Source organism: Bos indicus, chromosome 19 (assembly GCF_029378745.1).
Source record: "Bos indicus isolate NIAB-ARS_2022 breed Sahiwal x Tharparkar chromosome 19, NIAB-ARS_B.indTharparkar_mat_pri_1.0, whole genome shotgun sequence".
Taxonomy (NCBI): Eukaryota; Metazoa; Chordata; class Mammalia; order Artiodactyla; family Bovidae; genus Bos; species Bos indicus.
The window spans coordinates 38,491,578-38,516,528 of record NC_091778.1 but is presented as its reverse complement, the minus strand read 5'-3'; the positions used below and the strand labels follow the sequence as shown (position 1 = coordinate 38,516,528).

Here is a 24,951-nt window from a genome sequence, read left to right as displayed (position 1 = left end):
CTAGATAATCTCTTGTGGTTCTTTCTAGCTCTGCTACTTTTCAGACTAATAAAACCTAGAATTCTGTGATTAGATTTTATTTAAAAGCTTGAAAAATGTTTCATACTGTTCAGTTTGTGCAAAACATCTAATTCCAGAGCATCAAGATGAGATGGAGATACAATGCCCCAGTGTTTACACTGGGCTGTTATTCTAACCAGCTCTCTGAAGGCTGGGTGATCAAATGCTTACAAGACAATTCTATGCTATGAAGCATATACCCCTGAAAACATAAAGCAGTTAAAACATTATTTAACCTCAGTTGATGGTTATGTTCATGAAAAGTAGTGAATTTTGGTAAATCAATTCCAATCAAACTTTAAGAATACTGAGAGAGTTTTCTGCTAAAAGCAGTCAATATCCTCCATTTTTTTAAAGACCTAGAATCCTTTCCTCAGAAAAATAACATATACACATACACAAAATAAGTTTCATACAATTTCAGGAGATCCTGTGCCCCAAATAAAGAGTCCATCACCTTGAAGGAACTCACAGTTAAAAGGCACTAACAATACTTTTTGAAATAAAATAAATTGATAAAAGCTTAATTTTTCAATATTATAAATTTGCACTGTTCAATATCAGATTTATGTAAAGCGGCATTTGCACTTAGGATGCAGGCTTGTGGTTTAGAATTTTAAGTAAACAGATTCACAGGTGATCATCAATAAGCACCTGAGACACATCTGTACCTTTCTCAAGAACTCCTTACCAGTGTGTGTTTTCATGTGCTCGTCGAAGTACTGCTTCATGTTGAAGTCCTTGCCGCACCACTGGCACATGAACTGCTTGTGCCCGATGTGGATGCTCATGTGGGAGCGGAGCTGGTACTTGTACTGAAACCTTTCGTCACAGTTCTGCATTGGACACAGTGGAGACTTCTGAATGCCAGGCAGAGCAGCTTTACTTGCACCCACCCTATATAGTCTGAGATTAGCTTTATTTTTCACACTCAAAATAGAACCTGCTTGTGTCAACTGTTTGGCTCTGTCTGCTGTATTTCCCCAGCTGAGTTATTAATAAAAGGGAACATTTCTTAAATAATTATCACTGAAGTATATCCAACTTCTCTGAATTAGTGAGAAAAGTAAAATAAGTCACCACGTGTTAGTCCCAACTTTAACCTAATCTAAGAAAGTCAACGCTGTGTTAAAAATGACTGCTCTTTACCCAGCAGTGAGCTAACAACACGCAGCGCTCAGCACATGGGTCTGATGCTTCTGTGGAAACGCAGTCTGCGCCTTGCACAATGCATGCCTCTCTTCCCCTGCTCACCACGTACACACACACAAGCCAGCCCCCACGCCTGGGCCCGGGGGCAGCCAGGCCTTACCTCGCATCTGAAGGGCTTCTCTCCAGAGTGCTGCAGGGAGTGCACCTTGAGTGACATGCTGCGTTTGAATGACTTTCCACAGGTTTCACAGGTAAATGGCATATCTTTTGTGTGTGCTGCAACACAGAATGCACTTACACTCAGAATCAGTTCACCAAAAGGCTCAAACTGGAAAAGAGATACGTTCTACTGTAAGGACATCTTAATTTACTGCACTCTAATCTGTGAGGCTGTAACAGCAAAGGTGAAAGAAGAACAATGTTGAAAAGAAAGCGCGCTTCCCTGGGTGTGGAAGACTACCATCCAGTCTGGTGATGCTTACTGAAGACATGTTGCATTCGGTTTCAACAAGTCAAAACTGATTCAAATAAGGCCATGTCTCATATGCTGCCCACTTCGAAGCATAAGACACACCAAAGAACAAGGGAAAATTATAGGTGTTAGAGAAAAGCAACTTACCAACCATATGTTTCCGTACATGAGCCATGGTATAGAATTTCTTCTCACAAATTTCACAGGAAAATTTCTTTTCTGCATATCCATGGACAATCTTGATATGTTCATGAAGGGACCAGAGTTTCTTGAACGATTTATTACAGGAAACACACTGAGCAGGATAAACAGAAATAATCTTTATTTATAGGGATTTCCAGAAAACCTCACCTGTGGACCAGCAGCTGAAATTGGCCAAGTTGAATGGGTTGCAGTATCTTAGTTCCCTCGACCAAGGACTGAACCCAGGACATAGCGTAAAAGTCCAGAGTCCTAACCACTGGACTGCCAGGGAAGTCTCATGAAGTGGGTGTGTTTTAGATTTGTGGCACAGACCAGAATCCAAACAAATGCTATTCTTTCATGAAGTCCAGATTTCAAAGCCAACATCTTTATGTTCCATTTCCTAAGATGAATTTTTTTAGAGACACTTTGGGAGTATGAAAACAATGGCAAAAAGTAAGACAAAAAGAAATACAAAGTTCCACTAATATCAAAGAATTGACTGCTTTTATCAAATTAGTATTGTACCTTTGAAAAGAACCTTCACATTTTTTTTTAAAATATGGATTACCGTAAGCAGCTGTTTCCTACACATGGGTTACTATGTAGTTAATATGTGTTTACCAGAGAATACAATCTAATTTTAAATTAACATAAAAGCAAGATAAAACAAAGCATATGTGAATGGTTATAGATCTACAGAAGAATAACAATATTTTTGTAGCTTAGCGAACATATTCAGAGTCTTCATTAATACAAACTACTTATATTTTACTATATTTTCCTAATTTTCTCTATTAAACATTTCCCTCTGGCAGAATTTAACATAACCCCTCAGCTGCTGGTATCCTCCCTTTTCCTGAGGAGCTCAGATCCAGATCTCGCGCAGGCATCTGTAGGAGACACAGGCAATCTACCTACTGCCCTCTATTATGCATCATTACTAGTCTAGGATATCATAACATGTATCAAAATAAAATACTTCTGGTTAAAAACAGTATTATGACGTTCTAGGTAACCATCAGACTCTGTAATACATAAGGGAAAAACTTGTTACTTGCTGCAAAATTTAATAAAGATCTCTGAACACACTGTCACTTCAGAAAATGAGGACCAAGAAGAGTCACAAAGATAAGCCTCTGGCTGGATACTGCTGGAGGAAAGGATAGATATAAGCCATTCATTCTGTAGAGCAGTTTTAATTTTTACTTGTTATTAGGTCATCAGGATTAGAAATGCAAAAACAGTTCATTCAGCAGAATCCACAAAACTTAAATTATAAGTTTAAATGAAATTACGGTGAGGAACAGTGAATACAGTCACACAAAAAAAGGATTTATTAAACGTTTTCTTTTCTGCATTTCTTCTTCTTGTTTAGTCGCTAAGTTGTGTCTGACTCTTTGGGACCCCATGGACTGCAGCCTGCCAGGCTCCTCTGTCCACGGGATTTCCCAGTCAAGAATACTGGAGTGGGTTGCCATTTCCTCCTCTAGAGGACCTCCCTGACCCAGGGATTGAAACCGCATCTCCTGCACTGGCAGGCACTGGCATGCCAATTTTTAACCAGCAGAGCTACCAAGAAAGCCCCTTCTGTACTTAATGAAGCAAAGTTAAAAGAAAAAAAAACCAAAAAGCAACTACACAAACATCAAGATCAAGAGACACCTTTTCAGCAACGGATCATTACAGAGCTAAGTCTGACCCCTAGGGTGCAGCACCGCATCGCACTCCCTCTGGCCTGAACTGCCGCAACCAATTGAGAACCAAGCCCGGCACCAGCAGTTACTGAGTGACAGGCGCCACGATTCAGTCTTCTTTTATTTACCAAGTATGTCAGAGGTCAAGTCACAACTGATGGATCAAAACGCAGCGAATTTCTAGCAAATGTAATTTATATATCTATTTATTTATAATTTTATTTATTTATTTTTGGCAGTGCTGGTCTTTGTTGCTGCGTGGGCTTTTCTCTAGCTGTGGAGAGTGGGGGCTGCTCTCTAGTCGCAGTCAGTGCTCAGGCTTCCCACTATGGTGGCTTCTCTTGTTGCAAAGCACGGGCTCTCGGGCACAAGGGTTTCAGCAGTTGCAGCACATGGGCTTAAGAGTTGTGACTCTGGGGCTCTAGAGCACAGGCTCAATTGTTGTGGCACACAGGATTAGCTCTGGCATGTGGGATCTTCCTGGATCAGGGATCAAACCCATGTCTCCTGCATTGGCAGGCAGATTCTCTACTACTGAGCCAGTGGGGAAGCCCCTAATTTATATTTTTTAAAAATCTCTTTAAAGTAATGATTTCAGTTGTTGATTAAAAACAAGAAATAAAAATGAAAAATAAGGAACATTCCAAATCAGGACTACTCCAATAAACACACTGAAACCAAACGGTTTCATCTTCTACAAGCAGTTCAGCTTAAGTATGGTACAAGACATTTCTATTTTACATATCTTTTAGAGACATTAATAGACTTACCTTTTATGAATGAAAATTCACATTCATAAATATGCACTTACATGTGCAAACCAACACAGCTCAACATAATATAGTTTACACAACATAATTAGCACACCTCTTAACCTATCACAATGTAGTCCTTTCAAGACACCAACCTGGTTTGAATACCGTGTTTTGTTACTTTAGTACTACACAGTAGCATTATATAAGCCTACCACCAGGTAGGCAATATTTTCAATTAGCTCAGCCTCCTTTAAAGTTTGTATATTCCCATGAGCTTAGCCTCTTGACACATTTAGTGCTGTCATCTCTCCACTGGTTTAGAAGCAAACTCACTCCTGGAGATCTTCCATTTCCACCAGTCTGAGTCATTATGGTTTTTGTCCCCAACAGCTGTACTAGAACCTGGCATCCTTTCAAACCTTAGAAAAGGACCTCTCTCTACTCCTGACTTTTACGTGGTATCTCCCACCTTGACAGCGAAGACACCAGAATGAACTATATTACATGTCTTACAAGAGTAAATCTCAGTGCCAAGTCAGTGTTGACTATACCTCCTTGTCAATCACCTATAACAGATTCCCTTTTCCAATGGACCTGGGTTCCCACTAGTCCAGCGTCAGTTAAATTTATGCTTTTGAAAGAAAATGTTAAGCCTGGTTTTGAAAATACCAAAGCAGGGGCTTAAAAAAAAAAAAAGATACATTGGTGAAAACTGTCCCTTCAGCCTCTACTGTATTTATTTTCTTGGGCAGATACCAGGTGAGTCTGAAACAGCCAGGTTCTATCCTGGAAAGTTTGCCCTCTTGGTGATAAGACCTACCTGAATATTTTTTTCACAGTCTGTTTGCTGGTGAAGGGACAGCTCACTTTCCAGGACAAACTTCTTGCCACACTTATCACAAATCTGCATGCGCCTATGAGTAACGTTCATGTGCTTCTCCAGGTACCAGCGAGTATTAAACACCCTGGGGCACTTCTCACAGGTCAGAGTCTCTTTCTCTTCACACTTAGCTTTCTGGACTGCTGCTTTGGGCTCCTTTGTGGCCCGCTTCTTACGCTTAGGTGGCTCTACACTCTTCCTACGACCTCTTGTAGCTCTGGGAGTGGGGGAAGTGGCAGCTGCGGCAACAGAGGCAGCTCTCCTCGTTCTCCTCTGTGTGACGCTGACCTTCTCCACCGTCTTCTCCTTTTTCTTCTGCCTTTCGTTCTCTCCATAGTCATTGCTGTCATCCGTGGCCTCTTCCTCACTCTCTTCCTCTTCCTCCTCACTGCTTGTCTTAAGAACAGGAGTCTCTTTGGACTGAGAAGAGACACCCTTTTCCCCTTTAGACACATTTAACGTTTGATTATTAAGGTTTACCTCCACTATGATCTGCTCCCTTTTGTAGGAGACTTCCTCCTCCTCCTCTTCCTCTTCTGTGTCATCAGAATTCTCTCGGTCTTCTTTAACACCGTGCACGTCAGACACTGCTCTTGTCTCCCTGAAATACGGCTGCTCCTCTGTTTCATGGAGATGTGGCTTGCTCATCTTGGTGTCCACTAACACAGAATAAGGACTTCCTGATTCCCTTTTGTACACTTTGGTGGACAGGTCGAGTTCTTGGTTGGCACCATGATAAAAGGAAGATGGCACTTGACCGCGGCGGCTATCTTCTTGTGCCATTCCTGCTCCGTGCACAGCACGGTTTTCAGCCAGCTCCTGACAAGAGCTGGCTGTGTGGCTCATTAGTAAGTGGCCTAATTTATTAAGCAGTTCAGACTAGAGAGAATAGGTTTAAAACAGGATAATCATTAAGACTCAAATCTTTTTCTATCCATGAAGAATCACTCAAACGGGGGGGAAAAAGGTATTCCTGGAACCTCTGTGCAATTCTTCCAGTGTGTTGCAGCACCAATGCATAAGTCAAAAGGTTTGGTATTATGGCAAGAGCAGAGCACTAGTGATTTTCCTTTTGCAGAGAGCTGCAAGTGACTTGGAGCATCCTATCTGCAAAGAAAAGCAAAGAGAAAAAAGATCAGATATCTCTTATTTCCTTCTTATAGCAGGCACTGACATCATACAACAAACATGTCTTAAATGATTAAACTCTTTATATATACAATTCTTTATCCGCTCAAATGGTTCAGTGTGGGCCATCATTTTACTGCATTACATGAATTCAACAAACATGTGTTAGAATGTAAATTCTAAGACAGCAGGAGTCATTATCTGTCCCATTCACTGAGATATCCTTAGAGCTTAGTACAGTGACTACCAGCACTTAGCTGGTATTCATTACATACTTAATGATGCTTAGTGAACATCTGTTTTTGGATAGCAGTCATTCTCCTAGACATACTGACATGGCAGAATATATGGGCCATGTCCACAAGGAGTTTACAGTCTAGATACACAGTATGTGAGGTCCATGAAACACACAAGAACCTCACGTTGGCTGGCTCTCTTTTCAACATCAGACACCACCATCCACCACAGTGAGAGCTTAAGGAACAAACGAAGTAGTGGTCTAGGCACTGTGGACCCCAAAAATAAAGCAGCTAACTGACATAACAATAGAAGAGAGAGAGAGAGAGATCCCTGGCCTTAAATAATTTATAATCTAGTTATAGATATCATTGTTTTCAGGTTTATTAGAATAATTTCAAAGTTGCTAGGTATTTTTAAGTTTGTTCTATGCATAGCTCTCTAGATTCACTCAATAACCAGATGATTTTCATGTGTCAGCTGCACAGAAGTCTAAATTCTAAGAAACAGTAGCCATAAAGCTGATATGGTTCCAGGAAAAATAAAATCATCCATTAAAAAAAAAAAAAAGATGAGAAGGGTGCATAATTTGCTTTGTGACATACTTCACATTGCTGTTTAGCCAACCACTTAACTTCTGAGTCACATAACTATTACTACAGGCAAATACCCCGTCTAATTAACAAAAGGAAGGAAACTAGTCCTTACTGAATAGCTGCTATGTGCACAGACATGGTAAAGGTGCTCATTATTTGTTATTTCTATTTAATACCCACTATGAAACTTTGCGGTTGAGTTTTAAACTTATTTTAAATCTTTCATCAAAGTAATCACTAATAAAAAAAGCATCCGCAGTTTTACAAATCAAATATACTGCAAGGCTTATAATAAAAGCAGCCATCCTCTGCCTACTCCATCCCATCTGAGTCCTTTACCTGAGACAAAAGTGTTTCTTTTAGCTGCTCCTCTTCCCTTTCCCCTTGTATTTACTTTTATATTTCTAAACAATGTGGTTGTATTTCTTTTCTTTTTCTTTTTTTTGGCTGTGCCACATGGCATGTAGAGTCTCAGATCTCCCATCAGGGGTTGAGACCGGGCCCCTGACAGTAGAAGCGTAGAGTCTTAACTATCAGACCACCAGGGAAATCCCTGTGATGATATTTCTATTTCTTGACTTTTTTCCCCCCAATTTGACACTACCACTTATCTTCCACTATAGTTTTCTTACCTTATTGCTCTCAACTCTCCTTTCATCCTCCTAATATAGCTGTGTCACTTTTTTGTAAGGTATTTATTGCTTACATTATTATGACCATAATAAGTAATTCACAACTATTTCTATCATTCCTCTGCTACTGTCTCTCTTCCATTTTCTAAACAATTATTTTAGGGAATTCGCTGGTGGTCCAGTGGTTAGGAGGCTGTGCTTTCACTGTCAAGGGCCCGGATTCAATCCCTGGTTGGGGAACTAAGATTCCACAGCCGTGTGGCATGGCCAAATAAATTAATTAATTAACTTAAAAAAATGTATTTTACTTTCATTTTAGTAAAATTTCAGAAAGGAGCAGTGATAAATGCCACCGTGCTTTACTTGACATCTGTATATATATATATATATATATATATATATATATTTCTTTGTATTTATAAAAGAGGAAATTATGCCTATGAGAGGTTAAATAATTTGTCTAAGATCACATATCTGTTAAATGACAGAAGCAATATTTGACCCCAGGCCTGACTCCAAAGCTTTATTTCTACTATAACAGATGACATTCCAAAATAATTTAAACTCAACTCTTCCTGTAACCATATTGCTTTTTAATCAGTTTTATACCTTGTATTTTAAGTAGGAAAATCACAGTAGCTTTATTTTGTATTGCCCAAACTTCTGAAATAATGTAAACTACTACAAGGACCAGTAAATAAAACGGACCCACATTAATTATCTCAAATTAAGCAAGGGAAGAGAGACAGTAAAATTCAATTAACCAGCAAAAAATAGGAACGGAACAAAATCATGAAGGAAAATAAATGAAAGGATATCCTCTATGGCAGTCAGTCATTCATGTGCTCTTCCCAAATATCCTGGTCCTCAGCCTTCTGGACGCACGACAGGCCTGCACTTTCTGCCTCTGCCCCTCCCCAGGAGTCGGGTGGGGCCGCAGGGCTACTTTCGGCCAGTACAGTCGAGTGGCAGTGACACGTGAAGAGCAATGTGAGACCCTCCAGGCCTCTCCTCCACTGTGACAGCGACCAGCAACCCTCAAAGTGACGACTGCTTGGCTGCTGTCAACCTAGGACCCTGAGTAACACAATGACCCACAGGATATGCACAATGCAGCAATCATTAGAATTCTTTTGTATTTTATTTAACTTGAGGGAGAACATGTTTTCAAAGCCACTGAGATCTTGTGTTGTATATTACTGCAGCATAACCTGGGTCTCTCCTAGCTGATACAGGTGGAATCCAGAAGTGTGGTACTGTCTCATCAAAAAACCTAAAGTATATGGTGAAGGCTAAGGAGTTAGGGAGAAGGAGGTAAGGAAAAACTTATCAGAGGCTAAAAGGATAGCAGCTCATAGTGTGCAGTGGTGAAGAGAGCTAATATGCCTTGAGAATTTATAGCTCTAGTGGGAAAATGGACCATTAAGAGATTGTGTTGGTTACTGCTGGCTGTATTTAACAAATAATTGGATGAATTCAGAAAAGAATCAGTTTCCAGCGATTTGTGGGGTCAGAAGAGTCAAGTGCTTAACCCAAAACTGAGAAGGTCTCTGAGCTACAAATGCTGATCAGAGTTCAGTCTTGAGGCAAAAATCAAATCAAAGATTTGGCCTTTACAACCACTGATAAAACTTCCCAATTGCTTAAGGTACTGCTGAATAAAACAGCTTTTCTAAAAAAAGACTAAAGAGGGGTTCTCTCATCAAAACAGCCTCTTAGTCTGTTTTGTTACTAAGCATGTTGCTTTGATGTGAATTAGTTCAAATGCTATTAGTAAATAAGGAAATGATGTCAATATAACACAGAAGTTAAGTTGGTTTATATGCATTTTTCTCTTGTTGGTAGTAACCAGGCAAAAGCTTTCCCAAATTTAAAAGAAAGCCTTAACAATATATGAAAACAATAAGAAAAAAGCTAAACATCCCACTTATGTACCTTTCTTTAATGCAAGTCGTGGCTGATTCAGTTGCTTCATGAACCTGCATTTTCCACTTTATATCTGGTGAAGCTGAGGATATATGTTTCTCCTCCTGTGTTTAAAGAGGAAAGTTTTTGACTGCTGAATCATATACCACACCACAGATCAAATTTTTACTATAATGAAATTAGTTTCTATTGTAAGTGAATGTCTTGAAGACCCCAAAGTCTCAGAGGAAGAAACAAGCATTCCGGAGACTGAGTCTGTAAAGCTTCAGCCATCTGATGCTGACTGCATATGCCAGTGGAGATTTAATATGCTATTGTTTTTAATTATTTTGTTTTTATTAGTGCACTGGCTACAGTGGTCCACAGATTTTGAGTCTGCACAATCCTATTTTTTCCTATAAGCCCTGTTTATTTTAGTGCGCAATTTTGCAGAATTCAGGAAAGCATATATGGCATTATAGCAGAAATACCTGTACTCAAAATTCAGTCAAGAAAGAAGTATGAGACCAATAAGGCAGAGCCACACAACAAATCTATGAAGTATGGTTAGAAAAATTATGGATGTGGCTAGGGCACACGGAGCTGACTGGAAACAAATAAGTAAAAAGCCAACTAAGTTTTTGAGGGTTATACTGCTAAAAGAACCACCAGCCTACACTTGGGAGGCTGTGACTATTCAAGACTTTTTCTTTTTGGCCACACCATGTGGCATGTAGAATTTCCCTGACCAGGGGATCAAACCCATGCCCTCCTCAGTGGAAGTGGAATCTTAACCACTGGACCACCAGGGAAGTACTCAAGACTTCTAAAAAATGATCTTTGGGTTCCCAAGCATCCATGGCAGGAAGTGGATTAAAAAAGCTGTTCATCCCCTTTAGGGGGAATATTCCTCATTGTCCATTTGGAATACAGCCAAGGAACATAACAGGAAAAAAGGAGGAGGCTCAAGGAGATTAAGCCAGGGAGCAAAGAAAGAGCAGACAATTGAGTTAAGGAGCAAACTCGGGATCTTGTCAAGAACACTCACCATCCCTGGAGGGGTCCCTTCAATGACTGCTCAGAGGGACTGCCGTATTTGCTGTATGTCTCCTGTCCTTCCCCTTTTCAAATGGGAGGTGTTTTTTTTTTTTTTTTATCATCCTGCCACTAGTCACCACTGTACATTGTTTGTGAGGGCAGCCAATCATTTGTCAATTTTTTCCTTAAGTCTATGGATCAAAAAGAGCAACATTTGGGCCCTATGTAGAGATGACCATGCATCATCTCCTCACAAACAGACCACCAGGATCACATCCTTGCATATCTGCTCAGAGATCCTGGACTTCAAGCTTAATGCCATGATTGGGTAGGAACTTAGGGTTTTCTACCTGGGGATGAAGTGAGTATATTTTTCCTGTGTGAGAGAGTAGATCAACTATTAATCAAATATTTTCAGCTGTCTGCCTGGCATAGGTATGATATGTTTCCTGGCCTCACCTAGTTACATGGGACCATCATGTTGTGAAATAAGCAATGTGAGTCACTTCTGAGCTAATGAGAGACCCTCTGGACTTCATCTCCCTCTTAGCATGATGACCAGTAGAGTACAAAAAGGTGGCTGGTTGTTCCATCAGCCTGGATCACTGAGTGACACAAGCAGAGCTCCCCTGCTGATCTATCATGGCCACGGAGTGAGAAAAAAAATTCCTTCATTGTTTTAGTGAACCAGACTGGGACATGGTTTGTTACTGGAACACAACAGCTAATGCAGTTTTTTATGAATATATATACATACATCAATGGTTTCAGTCTTAAGCTAAACAGAATTGCTAGGTGAAAGTTAAAAAATCAGAAAGATAATGAGATCAATTTTCTACTTAATAAGTTAGAAAATAAGACTTTTCCTTTTTTAAAAAAAATTAGACTTAAAGGGCTTTATTCTATTTTTTTGTGGGGGTGATGCTGCATGGCTTGTGGAATCGTAGCTTCCTGAGCAGGGATTGAACCTGGGCCCTGGAAGTAAAAGCACCAAATCTTAACCACTGGACACCAGGGAATACCTCTCCCCTCCTGTTTTTTTGCTTTATTCTATTTTTAACGACATACGCATATATGGGACCTTCTCTGGTGGCTGCAGTCCAAGAGATACAGGTTAGATCCCTGGGTCAGGAAGATGCCCTGGAGAAGGAAATGGCAACCCACTCCAGCTTTCTGCTCACATTTTACTTTCTTCATTTGATTTTGGCACCTTTTCCCTTGTCTGAGTTTTGATGATAATCTTCCTGTATTTTCTTTCCAGAAAACTTAAAAATATCTCTTAAGGGCACAACTGAGTAACTTTTAAAAAACCAAAACCACATTAGGGAAATTAAAACCTTCCATGTTCCATTATCCAACTCTTCATGTGTAACTGAGGATATAGTTCTATCCTTACTTATAGAGTAAGAGCTCTAACTTACCTATTACAAATCATCTTAACTTAGTTTTTAAGAAAACTAAGTGAATATATTGAGCTCTAAGAAACTAAAGACAGACAGAAGAGGCAAATGAGAAGTAACTTTCACTGATATTTAAAGCTGTTCTATAGTATTAAAACAACATAAGTCCATCAGTTCTTAAAGATAATTTTCTAAAGTGTCATTAAAATAAATTCCAAAATAAAGTCAGTCATTCTTTAGTGTTCTGTTATAATTAATGTATATAACTTGGGGGGAAATGTAGTATGTATGTCAGGGGTACACAAGCTGAGAAGCAGTCAGTCCTGGTACTCTATAAGTTGGACCAGCTATTGGCAAGAAAATACAATTTTTTTAAAAAAGTTAGAAAATATGTCAGCATATATATAGATAGTAAAGTACAGCCTCCAGAATGTGCTTTTTTCAATGCCATTTCCCCCCAAGTGGACTACAAAATAAGTTTATGCAGTCCTCAAGGGTGTTTATTTGAATTTAGTTTTAAAAGGAAAACAATTAATTTTGTTCCCTGAGAATTTTAAGTTAATTTCAACAAATTTAACTTTTTTTTTCCCTACTAAAATATGTACCTGTGCATTCCCCTTGTATGTTAAAAAGATTCTATTTGGGATGAGTCTTTTCAAGTTGAAAAGGCAATCTTGTAAGGTATATCAATCTGGTACTTCTGTTTACTCTACTTCCTTCAGAGCCGTGGCCCCTGACCTGTTTCCAAAGCTCAAACCACCCATGTGCTGCCAGACCCTGGTCCTGCCAAACGGAGAGGTTTCTAAAGCATACAACTACCTACAAGGCTCAGGCCAAAACTAAAACCATCAAGAAATGGAAAGGAAAAAGGAGGGAGAGATAAATAGGTATCAGCAAAGTTCTTTCCAAAAATAATCCATTAGGAAGAATGGATAAGATGGGTTTGTGACAGCAAGGGTCTGATGTTTTAGTCAAAGCTTTCTTGCTTTTGCTTAAGGCTATTCATTTCTTTCTTACTGGGAAAGTATGTTTGGGACACATTTATCAAATAACAATTAATCTCAAAGTCTTTGGATGGTCAAGTAATTATTTAAAACCACTAACTATATGTTTAATATGAATTTAAAAAGTAGAAATCTGAAAGTTTGGAAGATAAATTGCTTTCAGGTGCTAAAATCAGGAAAGTTCTGTGAAGGATAGTACATTTCAGGAAAACCTGAAAGGCGGGCAGGTTTCAGAATGGCAGAAATGAAGGCAGAAGTAATAATTTGTAGCATAGGGAAATAAGAATGGGCTAACAGTGAGGTACACTCCTGAACAAGAGACAGTATAAGTTGTTTAGTTTTATTAGAATACAGAGCTTGAGCAACAGAGAGATGGCAAGATAGGTGAGTTACTACCATATAGTGACAAACCTTAAACCCTGGGCTGAAGAGTTCGTAGTTAATATGGATGACAAGATAGAGCAAAGGTTTTCCAAGAAGGAACTAATATAATTAGAGTCATGTTTTAGGGGTCAAATTATATCATAACAAACAATTGTAGACCTATATTTAAGTATGTCTTATATATATATATGTGCTGTGCTTAGTTGCTCAGTTGTGTCTGACTCTTTGAGACGCCATGGACTGCAGCCTGCCAGGCTCCTCTGTCCATGGGCATTCTCCAGGCAAAAGTACTGGAGTAGGTTGCCATGGCCTCCTCCAGAGGATCTTTCCAATCCAGGGATCGAACCCAGGTCTCCCACATTGCAGGTGGATTCTTTACCATCTGAACCACCAGGGAAGCCCAAGAATACTGGAGTGGGAAGCCCTATCCCTTCTCCAGGGAAACTTCCCAACCCAGGAATCAAACCAGAGCTTCCTGCATTGTAGGAGGATTCTTTATCAGCTGAGCTAACCGGGAAGCCCAACATATACATGGTAAAACAAATATACAATTAAGCAAAATAGAATAAATTTAAAATATGTAAGTAAACTGAGGTAGAAAAAAACTAAAGTAGGAAAATAAGAAAATACCAGGAATTAGGATAAAAACAAAATGAAAACACAATTTTATTCTAAATACTATATTAATACAGACTAAAATTTACAATATCCAAATGGCAACTTTAAAGAGTTCTTTACAAGAATGCATTCTTTATCAAATAATTAACTCCCTACTTAGTGACTGAGTTTAAGACTCATGTTCACACTAAAATCTTTATATATATATTATATATATATATAAAATACAGTAGGTTCTACTTTCAGTAGGCCTAAAATAAGTGATATCTTACCATGTCCTGTTTTTTCCTTAAAAATCATCTGTGAAAGCAGCCACTATGAAAAACAGTATGGTGATTCCTCAAATTAAATTAAAAATAGAACTACCTTTGATCTAGCAATTCTACTCCTGGGTAATTATCTGAAGAAAATGCTTATGTTCATTGTAGTATTATTTGCAATAGCCAAGAAAAGGAAGCAACCCAAGGCATCGATATATGAATGGATAAAGAAGATACAGTGTGCACACACACACACACACATACACACACACACAGGAATATTACTCAGCCATGAAAAAGAATGGGCTTCCCTGGTGGCTCAGTGGTAAAGCATCTACCTGCTAATGCAGGAGATGCGAGTTCAATTCCTGGGTTGGGAAGGTGCTCTGGAGGAGGAAATAGCAACCCACTCCAGTATTCTTGCCTGGGGAATCCCATGGACAGAGAGGAGCCTGGCGGGTTACAGTTTATGGGGTCACAAAAGAGTTGGACATGACTTAGCAACTAAACAACAAGAACAATGAAAAAGAATGAGATCTCGCCATTTGCAACAGTATGGATGGATCTAGAGGATACTATGCTAAGTAAAATAAGTCAGACAGATACTATGACTTCACTTATATGTGGAATCTAAAAAACAAAACAAGTGAACAAACATAACAAAACAGAATCAGAGTCACAGATACAGAAAACAAAAAGGTGGTTACCAGAGGGGTGGAGAATGGGGGGAGAACAAACTATCCCCCCATTAAGGTGAGGAAGATTAAGAGGCACAGACTATCACTTACAAAATAAATGAATCATGAGTATACAATGTATAGTGTAGGGAGTATAGTCAATAATTATGTAATATCTTTGGTGACATATTTATAACTAGACTTATCCCGGTGAAATTCACAGAAGTACTGAATCACTATGTTGCGTACCAGGAACTAACATAATGTTTTAGATCAATTATAGGTCAAAACCAAACAAACACACTCACAGAAAATAGGATCAGATTTGTGGTTACCAGAGGCAGGGCATGGGAGGAGGGGGAACTGGATAAGGTGGTCAAAAAGCATAAACTTCCAGTTATAACTCAGTTAAGCAACATACAATATGATTAATATAATTAACACTTCCATACATTATACACGAAAGTTGCTGAGAGTAAATCCTAAGAGCTCTCATCACAAGGAATTTTTTTCTATTTCTTTCATTTTGTGCTTATGCGAGATGATGGATATTCACTAAACTTATGGTAATCATTTCATGATATATATATGTCAAGTCATTATGCTGCACACCTTAAACTTATACAGTGCTGTGTGTCAATTACATGTCTATAAAACTGGGGGGAAAAAATTCTTTAGAAATCTTTCAGTATACAGTTGGCGCCCCCTATCTAGGGGTTCCACATCCACAGACTCAACCAACCTCACATTAAAAATATATATATTTGAAGGCGAGGGTGGGATGATTTGAGAAATAGCGCTGAAACATGTTTGTTACCATATGTGAAATAGATCACCAGTCCAGGTTCGATGCATGAGACAGGGCGCTCAGGGCCTGTGCACTGGGATGACCCTGAGGGATGGGATGGGGAGGGAGCTGGGATGGGGGTTCAGGATCGGGGACACATGTACAGCCATGGCTGATTCATGTCAGTGTATGGCAAAAACCACTACAATATTGTAATCAGCCTCCAATTAAAATAAATTAATTAAAAAAATTTTTTTAATTGCAGAAAGTTCCAAAAAGCAAAACTTGAACTTGCAGCACCCAAGCAACTATTACACAGCATTTACACTGTATACCTAGTACAAGTAATATAAGTACTTAGAGATACCTACAGGAGGATGTGCACAGGCTATATAAATACTATATACCATTACATACAAGGAAGCATCCTTGGATGTTGGTATCATGGGAGTTCTGGAATCAATCCCTCATGGATACTGAAGGATGACTTTACCTTGTGGTATACACCAGAGGTCTGAACTACTTAAGATGATAAACTGCTACATAATTTTAATTAGTAAGAATCATTTAGACCCCTCTCTCCTTGCTCTTTTATATAAAACAAAGCCATATTATTATGGTAAAGAATGCATGATCAAACAGCCTTAATGATGGGACTGATAACCAGGGTTCATTTTTAACCTAAATTTTGGTATTGTCAACCCTTAAATTTTACTAATCTATGTCTCAATCTGCTAATCTGGAAGATGGGAGTTAAGAAAACAAACTGCAAAACTTGATAAATTCTATTCTCTGATCTATGAAACATATACGGTAGTCGAGATAATTATACACATTTACATACTTTACATATTATATAAAGCACATTTATCATACATTTGTTAAACATTAACTAAGTGCCTACTTTCTAAAAGTGCTCACAAAATTGATCTGGGTTACACAAGAAAAGCTACCAACACCAACACTTTACAACAAACTTAAAGGCAACTTTACAACAAACAAAACCTCAAATGATATATATCACTGAACCATACTTTAGATAAACGTCCTAAAGTGTTCTCACATGCCTATATTGTATATAGTTGAAAAATGTAACTAATTTTAAGGCTGTCTTATTTTAAAAAATTTAATATGTCAAATAATTATTTTTAAGCAGTCCATTTAATCCATCAACTGTTAAAGATGAAATTGAGAAATGTCTGTCACCTTCAATTTTAAACAAACCTTCTGTAAAAATAAAATTTCACTGTGGTTTCTTACATATGCATTTAAATGAGACTGTCACTGTGTTCCTTGGTAATATGCAAGTGAAGCTAGTGGAAGAGGACAGGGGAGAGGTACTCTTCCTAGGTACTACCTGATTACCTTCAAGCATCAACAGTCTCCACATTTCCATATAAGACAATAAAAACTAAAGTGCATTACTCATTACACTGTCAGCTTAAGCAACCTTCAGTTCAGTTCAATTCAGTCGCTCAGTTGTGTCCGACTCTTTCCGACCCCATGAATCAAAGCACGCCAGGCCTCCCTGTCCATCACCAACTCCCAGAGTTCACTCAGACTCACATCCATCGAGTCAGTGATGCCATCCAGCCATCTCATCCTCTGTCGTCCCCTTCTCCTCCTGCCCCCAATCCCCCACAACATCAGAGTCTTTTCCAATGAGTCAACTCTTCGCATGAGGTGGCCAAAGTATTGGAGTTTCAGCTTCAGCATCATTCCTTCCAAAGAACACCCAAGGCTGATCTCCTTTAGAATGGACTGGTTGGGTCTCCTTGCAGTCCAAGGGACCCTCAAGAGTCTTCTCCAACACCACAGTTCAAAAGCATCAATTCTTCGGTACTCAGCTTTCTTCACAGTCCAACTCTCACATCCATACATGACCTTAACTTTCACCAATAACTCTCTGCTGCTACTGCTAAGGCGCTTCAGTTGTGTCCAACTCTGTGCAACCCCAAAGACGGCAGCCCACCAGGCTCCCCGGTCCTTGGAATTCTCCAGGTAAGAACACTGGAGTGGGTTGCCATTTCTTCTCTAATGCATGAAAGTAAAAAGTGAAAGTGAAGTTGCTCAGTCGTGTCCGACTCTTAGCGACCCCATGGACTGAAGAAGCCTACCAGGCTCCTCCATTTATGGGATTTTCCAGGCAAGAGTACTGGAGTGAGGTGCCATTGCCTTCTCTGAATTCTCAGTCTAGCTTTGACCAAAGATTGTTTTATGGAACAGTTATTGCATTTAATGTACTAGCCTATTTTCAAAATTGCTATCAATGTGAGTATCTTGGTCATTATTAGTTGATATCCTGCCTATGAGAATGAGAAAAATTAAGACTTGAAAGGCCTTGCGCATCTTACATTTCTTAAACTCCTAAAGGTAACACGTTAAGTTAGAACCGAGACCTAATTAGCAGGTACAGATGTTCATACATGGCTACCTATATGGAAGCCATCATTAGAGGCCTATATGTATGTTGATTAGAGCACTGTGAACTTGAATTAAAAGCTCATTTAGAAAACGAAAATCAGGAAATTCTCTCATTACATTCATCCGTGATACTTTACAAAAATAAAAACTGCAGTATTCAGATGCATGACCAACACCAGGAAATTATAGAATTCATATATTTGACCTGCATACATGCCTGCTCAGTCATTCAGTCACGCCCTACTTTTTGTGGCCCCACAGACTGTAGCCCACCAAGCTTCTCTGTCCATGGGATTTTCTCAGCAAGAATACTAGAGAGGTTACCATTTCCTCCTCCAGGGGATCTTCCTGACCTAGGGCTCGAACCTGAGTCTCCTGCACTGGTAGGTGGATTCTTTACACTGAGCCACCTTGGGGTGGCATATCTGACCTACCAAAAGACAAAGGACTGTTTATGTTTTCTCATTGTTGTTGCTGTTCAGTTGCTCAGCATGTTGGATTCTTTGTGACCCCATGGACTGCAGCACAGCAGGCTTCCCTATCGTTCACTATCTCCTGCTCAAATTTGTGTCCATTGAGTCACTGATGCCAATCAACCATCTCACTCTCCTGCCCTCAATCTTTCCCAACATCAGGGTCTTTTCCAATGAGTCAGCTCTTCGCATCAGATGGCCAAAGTTTTGGTGTTTAGCATCAGTCCTTTCAATAAATATTCAGGGTTGATTTCCTTTAGGATTGACTGGTTCGACCTTCTTGCAGTCCAAGGGACTCTCAAGAGTCTTCTCTGGCACCACAGTTTGAAGGCATCAATTCTTCGGCGCTCAGCCTTCTTTATGGTCCAAGTTTCACATCCATACATGACTACTGAGAAAAACCACAGCTTTGACTATATGGATCTTTGTCAGTAAAGTGATATCTCTGCTTTTTAATATGCTGTCTAGGTTGGTCATAGCTTTTCTTCCAAGGATCAAGTGGTTTTTAATTTCATGGCTGCAGTCACCGTTCCCCAGTGACTTTGGAGCCCAAGAAAATAACATCTGTCACTGTTTTCATTGTTTCCCCATCTATTTGCCATGAAGTGATGGGACTGGATGCCATGATCTTCATTTTTTGAATGTTGAGTTTTAAGCCAGCCTTTTCACTCTTCTCTTTCAAGAGGCCCTTTAGTTCTTCTTCCCTTTCTGCCATAAGGGTGGTGTCATCTGCATATCTGAGGTTACTGATATTTCTCCTGGCAATATTGATTCTAGCTTGTGATTCATCCAGCCCGGCATTTTGCATGATGTATAAGTTAAATAAGCAGGGTGACAATATACAGCCTTGATGTACTCCTTTCCTAATTTTGAACCAGTCTGTTGTTCTATGTCCAGTTCTAACTGTTGCTTCTTGATCTGCATGTAGGTTTCTTAGGAGGCAGGTAAGGTGGTCTGGTATTCCCATCTCTTTAGGAATTTTGCACAGTTTACTGTGATCCACACAATCATAGGCTTTAGTGTAGTCAATAAAGCAGAAGTAGATGTTTTTCTTGGAATTATCTTGCTTTCTCTATGATCTAACAGATGTTGGCAATTTGGTATCTGGTTCCTCTTGCCTTTTCTAAATCCAGCTTGTACATCTGGAAGTTCTCAGTTCACATACTGCTGAAGCCTAGCTTGAAAGATTTTGAGCATTACCTTGCTAGCATGTGAAATAAGTGCAATTGTATGGAAGTCTGAACATTTTTTGGCATTGCCCTTTGGGACTGGAATGAAAACAATTAAATAAATGAAATGAAATGGGCTATCTGGACACGAATACTTCAAAGATGGTCCAAAAGAAAAGATGAAATTAGGTATTCTATATAAAAATGACATTATTGATTTACTGGATAGGTCATAAGTGATGAACTGGACTCTTAACAGGAGTGATGCAATGAGACTGAGTGGAAAATTTAAAACCACCCACAGTACTAAGGTCACAGGATTTAAACTGGCACTATTTTGGGCTCTTCCATACCACTGGGCAGGTTACTTTACCTTTCAAACCCTCAGATTTCTCCTCTACATACTTAAGGGCATCGCTTCCACCAGTGACACTTACTGTTTGCACTATTCTTTCTTTCCATTCTCTTGCCTATTTCACCTGGTCACCTACTGCTGCACAGTAACCCTAATCTCTTCAACATGAAAGGCTATCATGCTGCACAGTAATCCTAATCTCTTCAACATGAAGGGCTATCATTTATACTCCCCTTGCCACTCTCATGAGGCCCCTTCCATGTGTGCATGCAGCATTGTTTTTGAAAGTTGTGTTTAGGAATTTGTATTTAGGTCATACTTTAAAAAATTTTTTTGTACTAACCAAATATCAAAACATAGCCTACCTTAATTTTTCGGTTAGGCTCTCCAGCTTTTACCATAATTTCCATTTGACTTTCTGAACACTAAAATTAGTTTCTTAATCTCAGGATAGGGATGCCTGAGTTAAGGGTATATATTACCTACAGTCTTGAAGGAAGTATGAGACTAAATGGGACTGGCTCATAGCCTGAACCACAGTATAGGTAACTTATTCCAAAATCAACACTGGGTCCACCACACATTCTCAGAGTAGAGATATGACCATGCTTAACACCGTTCCTTGGACGATTCAATCCTCAGCCTTGATCAGAAGGCATTTACGACAACATGCCAAATAGGATGTAGAAGAAATCTATGAAGCCTCAGATACCTGCCATATCCTTTGCTACCTTATTTTTAATGGTCCTTAAAAAAAATAAGTTGTAGGTTGAGTGAAACAAAACCAAGTAGCAATGCCACAACTGTGTCAAAAAGGTAGAGACATGTGGTAGCAAACTGAACCAATGGCTCTTCCTTCTCTTTTGGGAAGTACAGCTGAATATAGAGAATTGGTTGATACTGGGATGTGGGTTGTAACCCAAACCACACTGAGTTATGGTTAAAGAATTGTCACGAGACATCCAGTGAGTCACAGTCTTGGAAGTGGCAGGACTCTACCAAAACTGCTGCTACTCAAACATAGGGTTTATTTGTGAATGCCCAGATATCCTTTCTTCCTCTAAGGAGAGAAATGTTTAACTTTTTTTTTCTGATTATTAAAGGCAAAGTTTACAGGTCAAATGGGTTTATACACTAAGTGTTTTCTGTCCAGTTATAGAACTCTACTCTTCATTCACATCTGTCATCTACACACAAAGTACCAAGAGTCTAATATAAGGAGAAGATATTTATTTATTCCTTCAAATAATTACTGTATTGACCCCAACCTTCATAGGCTTAAATTTGTTCGGAGAGCAAGAACAAAAAACAAGTCACAATTGTCCAATAAAACAAATGGTATTTTTTAAAGGCACCACATACTATTTAAAAGGGCAAGAAAGATGGAGAATGTGCAGCTTTGGGAGTCCCCATGAAGAGCATGAGATCTGAGCAAGGTCCTGGAGGATGGAGGGATCTCGAGAAGCAGAAAGGAAATGAAAACACAGGCTGAGGAGAGTAAGGCTGTCATCATGAAGAAGCACAGTATACTCAGGTCCAGCCAAAGAGATCTTACCAGGGGTTATAAGCTTATAAATGTGATTAGCGCAGGGACAGAAAATGGAAGGGTTTGACTACAGGGCTGAGAGATATGGGCATTACTAAAAGTGGCAGAGAGCCAAAAAAAAAAAAGGGAAAATCAACAGGATTTTCTCATCAGATGTGAAGGATAAACAAAGAAAAGTAATGGACTTCCCTAGTGGTACAGTTCAGTTCAGTTCAGTTCAGTGGCTCAGTCGTGTCCGACTCTTTGCGACCCCATGAATCGCAGCACGCCAGGCCTCCCCGTCATTCACCAACTCCCGGAGTTCACTCAGACTCACGTCCATCGAGTCAGTGATGCCATCCAGCCATCTCATCCTCTGTCGTCCCTTCTCCTCCTGCCCCCAATCCCTCCCAGCATCTGAGTTTTTTCCAATGAGTCAAGTCTCTGCATGAGGTGGCCAAAGTATTGGAGTTTCAGCTTTAGCATCATTCCTTCCAAAGAAATCCCAGGGCTGATCTCCTTCACAATGGACTGGTTGGATCTCCTAGTGGTACAGTGGATAAGAATTCGCTGCCAATGCAGGAGGCGTAGGTTCAATCCCTGGTCTGGAAAGGTTCCACGTGCTGCAGAGCAGCTAAGCCCGTGTGCCACAGCTACTGAGCATGTACCCTAGAGCCCACACCACAAGTACTGAAACCCATGCACCTAGAGCCTGTGGTCCACAACAAGAGAATTCACCACAACTAGGAGCTCGCACACCACGATGCAGAGTAGCTGCCGCTCACGGCAACTACAGAAAGCCTGAGTGCAGCAATGTAGACCCAGTGCCACCAAAAAAGGAAAGAAAGAAAAGCATCAAAGATGACTTAAGACAATTTGAATTTTCGTATCTAAGGCATCCTAATTTATACGGTCATGTTTGACATGCAAACTAACCATGCAAGCAAAGACATCAAGTAATCAATTGGATAGAAGATCAGGGGTGAAGTCAGGACTGGAGTTACATATTTTGGAGACAGCAGCATACAGAAAGAATTTAAATTTAAGGACTGGGAAGACAGGATAGATAGAGAAAAGAAAGCTTTAGGGCACTCTAAGAGCAGAGGAGAAAAAGCCAACAAGGAAGAGTGAAAAAATTAACACTGAGGTAAAATGAAAATGCTAAACTGCAACACACAGAAGCCAAGAGATTAAAGAGAATTTTTTTCCCCCCAAGAAAAAAGAACTGGTCAGCTGTATCAAATACTGTTGAAAACACTGAGTAAGACGGAGACCTGATGTGAAGCACAGGCCCATTGGAAAAGACCCTGATGCTGGGAAAGAGTGAAGGCAGAAGGAGAAGGGGACGACAGAGGATGAGATGGTTGGATGCCATCACCAACTCAATGGATTAAGTTTGAGTAAGCTCTGCGAGTCGGTGATGGACAGGGAAGCCTGGCATGCTGCAGTCCATGGGTCGTAAAGAGTCGGACACAACTGAGTGACTGCACTGAACTGAAGACAGAGAAAAGTGACCGCCGAATTTAGTGGCTGAATAATTCCTTAATGTGAAGGGCCCTTTGTCCTTCCACAGCCTCCTTCTCCCTGGAAAAACAGGGGTGTTGAGTTAATTAGTACAATACGTCCCCTACATATGAGTGAGTTCCATTTTGAGAACATATTTGGAAATCTAATATGCTTTTAAGTCCAACAAAGTTAGCCTAGGTACCCAACTAACATAATCAGCTATGTAGTACTATACTGTTATAGGTTTATAATACTTTTCACACTAATAATACATAAAAAAACAAACATAAAAAAATAAAGAAAGAAGTTTAAATCCTACAGTACAGCACAGTAGTACCAGCTACATCACTGCTGCTTTTACGTTTGCTTCAGGACATCCTGGGCTTGAAATGTAGTACGGTATATTTCAAGCCTACACACAGTACTCTACAGTAAAGCACACAAAAGCACAACCACTTGTAAAGAATGCACGCACATGACAAGGTACGGCCACATGCATACCAGACATGTGAACCAGCTTACGTGACTGGACATGCGAAACGTTTGCTCTTGGGAAGTCTGCAACTTGAAGGTGCGTATGTGCAGGACTTACTGTGTAATGCTTGAGGGCTCAGGCTTGGGCTGAGTTCTAGAGCTTCCACTCCTAGCTGTGGGGCCTACTCAACTAACCAGCCCCGCCTGAGAGGAGGAGGGAATGGCAGCTAAGCAGTGGAAACAGAAACAGGACTCCAAAAAGACACAAAGTTTGATTTGGTTTTCAAGGATGGGAGAGATTTGAGTGCGTTTAACTGCTGATGGGAAGGGACACCTTTTACCACAAAGAACCGACTACAAGAAAAGATTTTAGAATTTCATCATAGTAGGTTAATTTAATAAGCTTTAAAAAATTATATACAGAAGAAAAACTATGATAAAGTCACAAACTTAATCTCCACCTCATTTCAGAACATGTCAACCTCCCAAAAAAAAAAAAAAAAAAAACCATCTATCTACCACAATAAGTAGTAACAGTAAATAATGAAAAGCAGAAAAGTACCTAATCTTCTCTTGGTTATACTAAAACAGTAATTCCAATATTAAAACACTGGGTACTAAATCATAAAAGTTCAGATATTTTAAAAGCTAAGGAAATCTATAACACAGCTACCTAAAACCTTGGGAAATACGCTCCTGAAACACTTTCAGTCTTTAATAAACAGTCTCAAATCTTAAGTATTTTTTCCCTGTGGTCTTATTGAAGAAATATGCTATCTAGAGATAAGCTTTCTATAAACTTGTGTACAACAACCACATAAAAAATACTAAAACATTTTAATGTTCCCTTCAGAAACTTCTAAAATTTAAAACCACTCCAAATTAAAATACGACCACTTCAAAGAAAAAGGGATAATTTCAAAGTTAAGACCAAAACAGCTTTTGATACAAACCACCGCATGTTGCAGAAGCAGTAACCTAGTTTCACTTTGAGTGTAGTGTTTGTTGCCCTCAAGGGAGCTGCAACTTTCAAGAAAAAAATTTTTTTTCACTAAATGCCATATAACAGGTAAAGCAGTGGAGAAAAAAAAAGTCAAACACATCTCAATAGTTCAGTTTAAGGAAAGAAAAGCACACTCCTTACTAACACATACATATAC

At 39.5% G+C, this 24,951-nt stretch overlaps 1 protein-coding gene across 4 annotated transcripts in view; it reads right to left on the bottom strand.

Annotated features, from left to right (window-relative positions):
* ZNF652 (zinc finger protein 652) overlaps positions 1–24,951 on the bottom strand; it is a 66,481-nt gene that overhangs the window by 15,704 nt on the left and 25,826 nt on the right. For 3 of the 4 annotated variants that reach the window (XM_019981385.2, XM_019981388.2, XM_019981387.2), the window contains exons 2-5: positions 5,140–6,306; positions 1,832–1,979; positions 1,373–1,488; positions 752–896 (exon numbers count right to left, since the gene is read on the bottom strand). In XM_019981385.2, coding sequence (XP_019836944.2) covers positions 752–896; positions 1,373–1,488; positions 1,832–1,979; positions 5,140–6,045 — 1,315 coding nt within the window. In that variant the 5' untranslated portion in view covers positions 6,046–6,306. Of the gene's footprint in view, positions 1–751; positions 897–1,372; positions 1,489–1,831; positions 1,980–5,139; positions 6,307–9,727; positions 9,823–24,951 lie in introns of all 4 variants that reach the window. The other variant, XM_070773306.1, reaches the window with a different exon arrangement.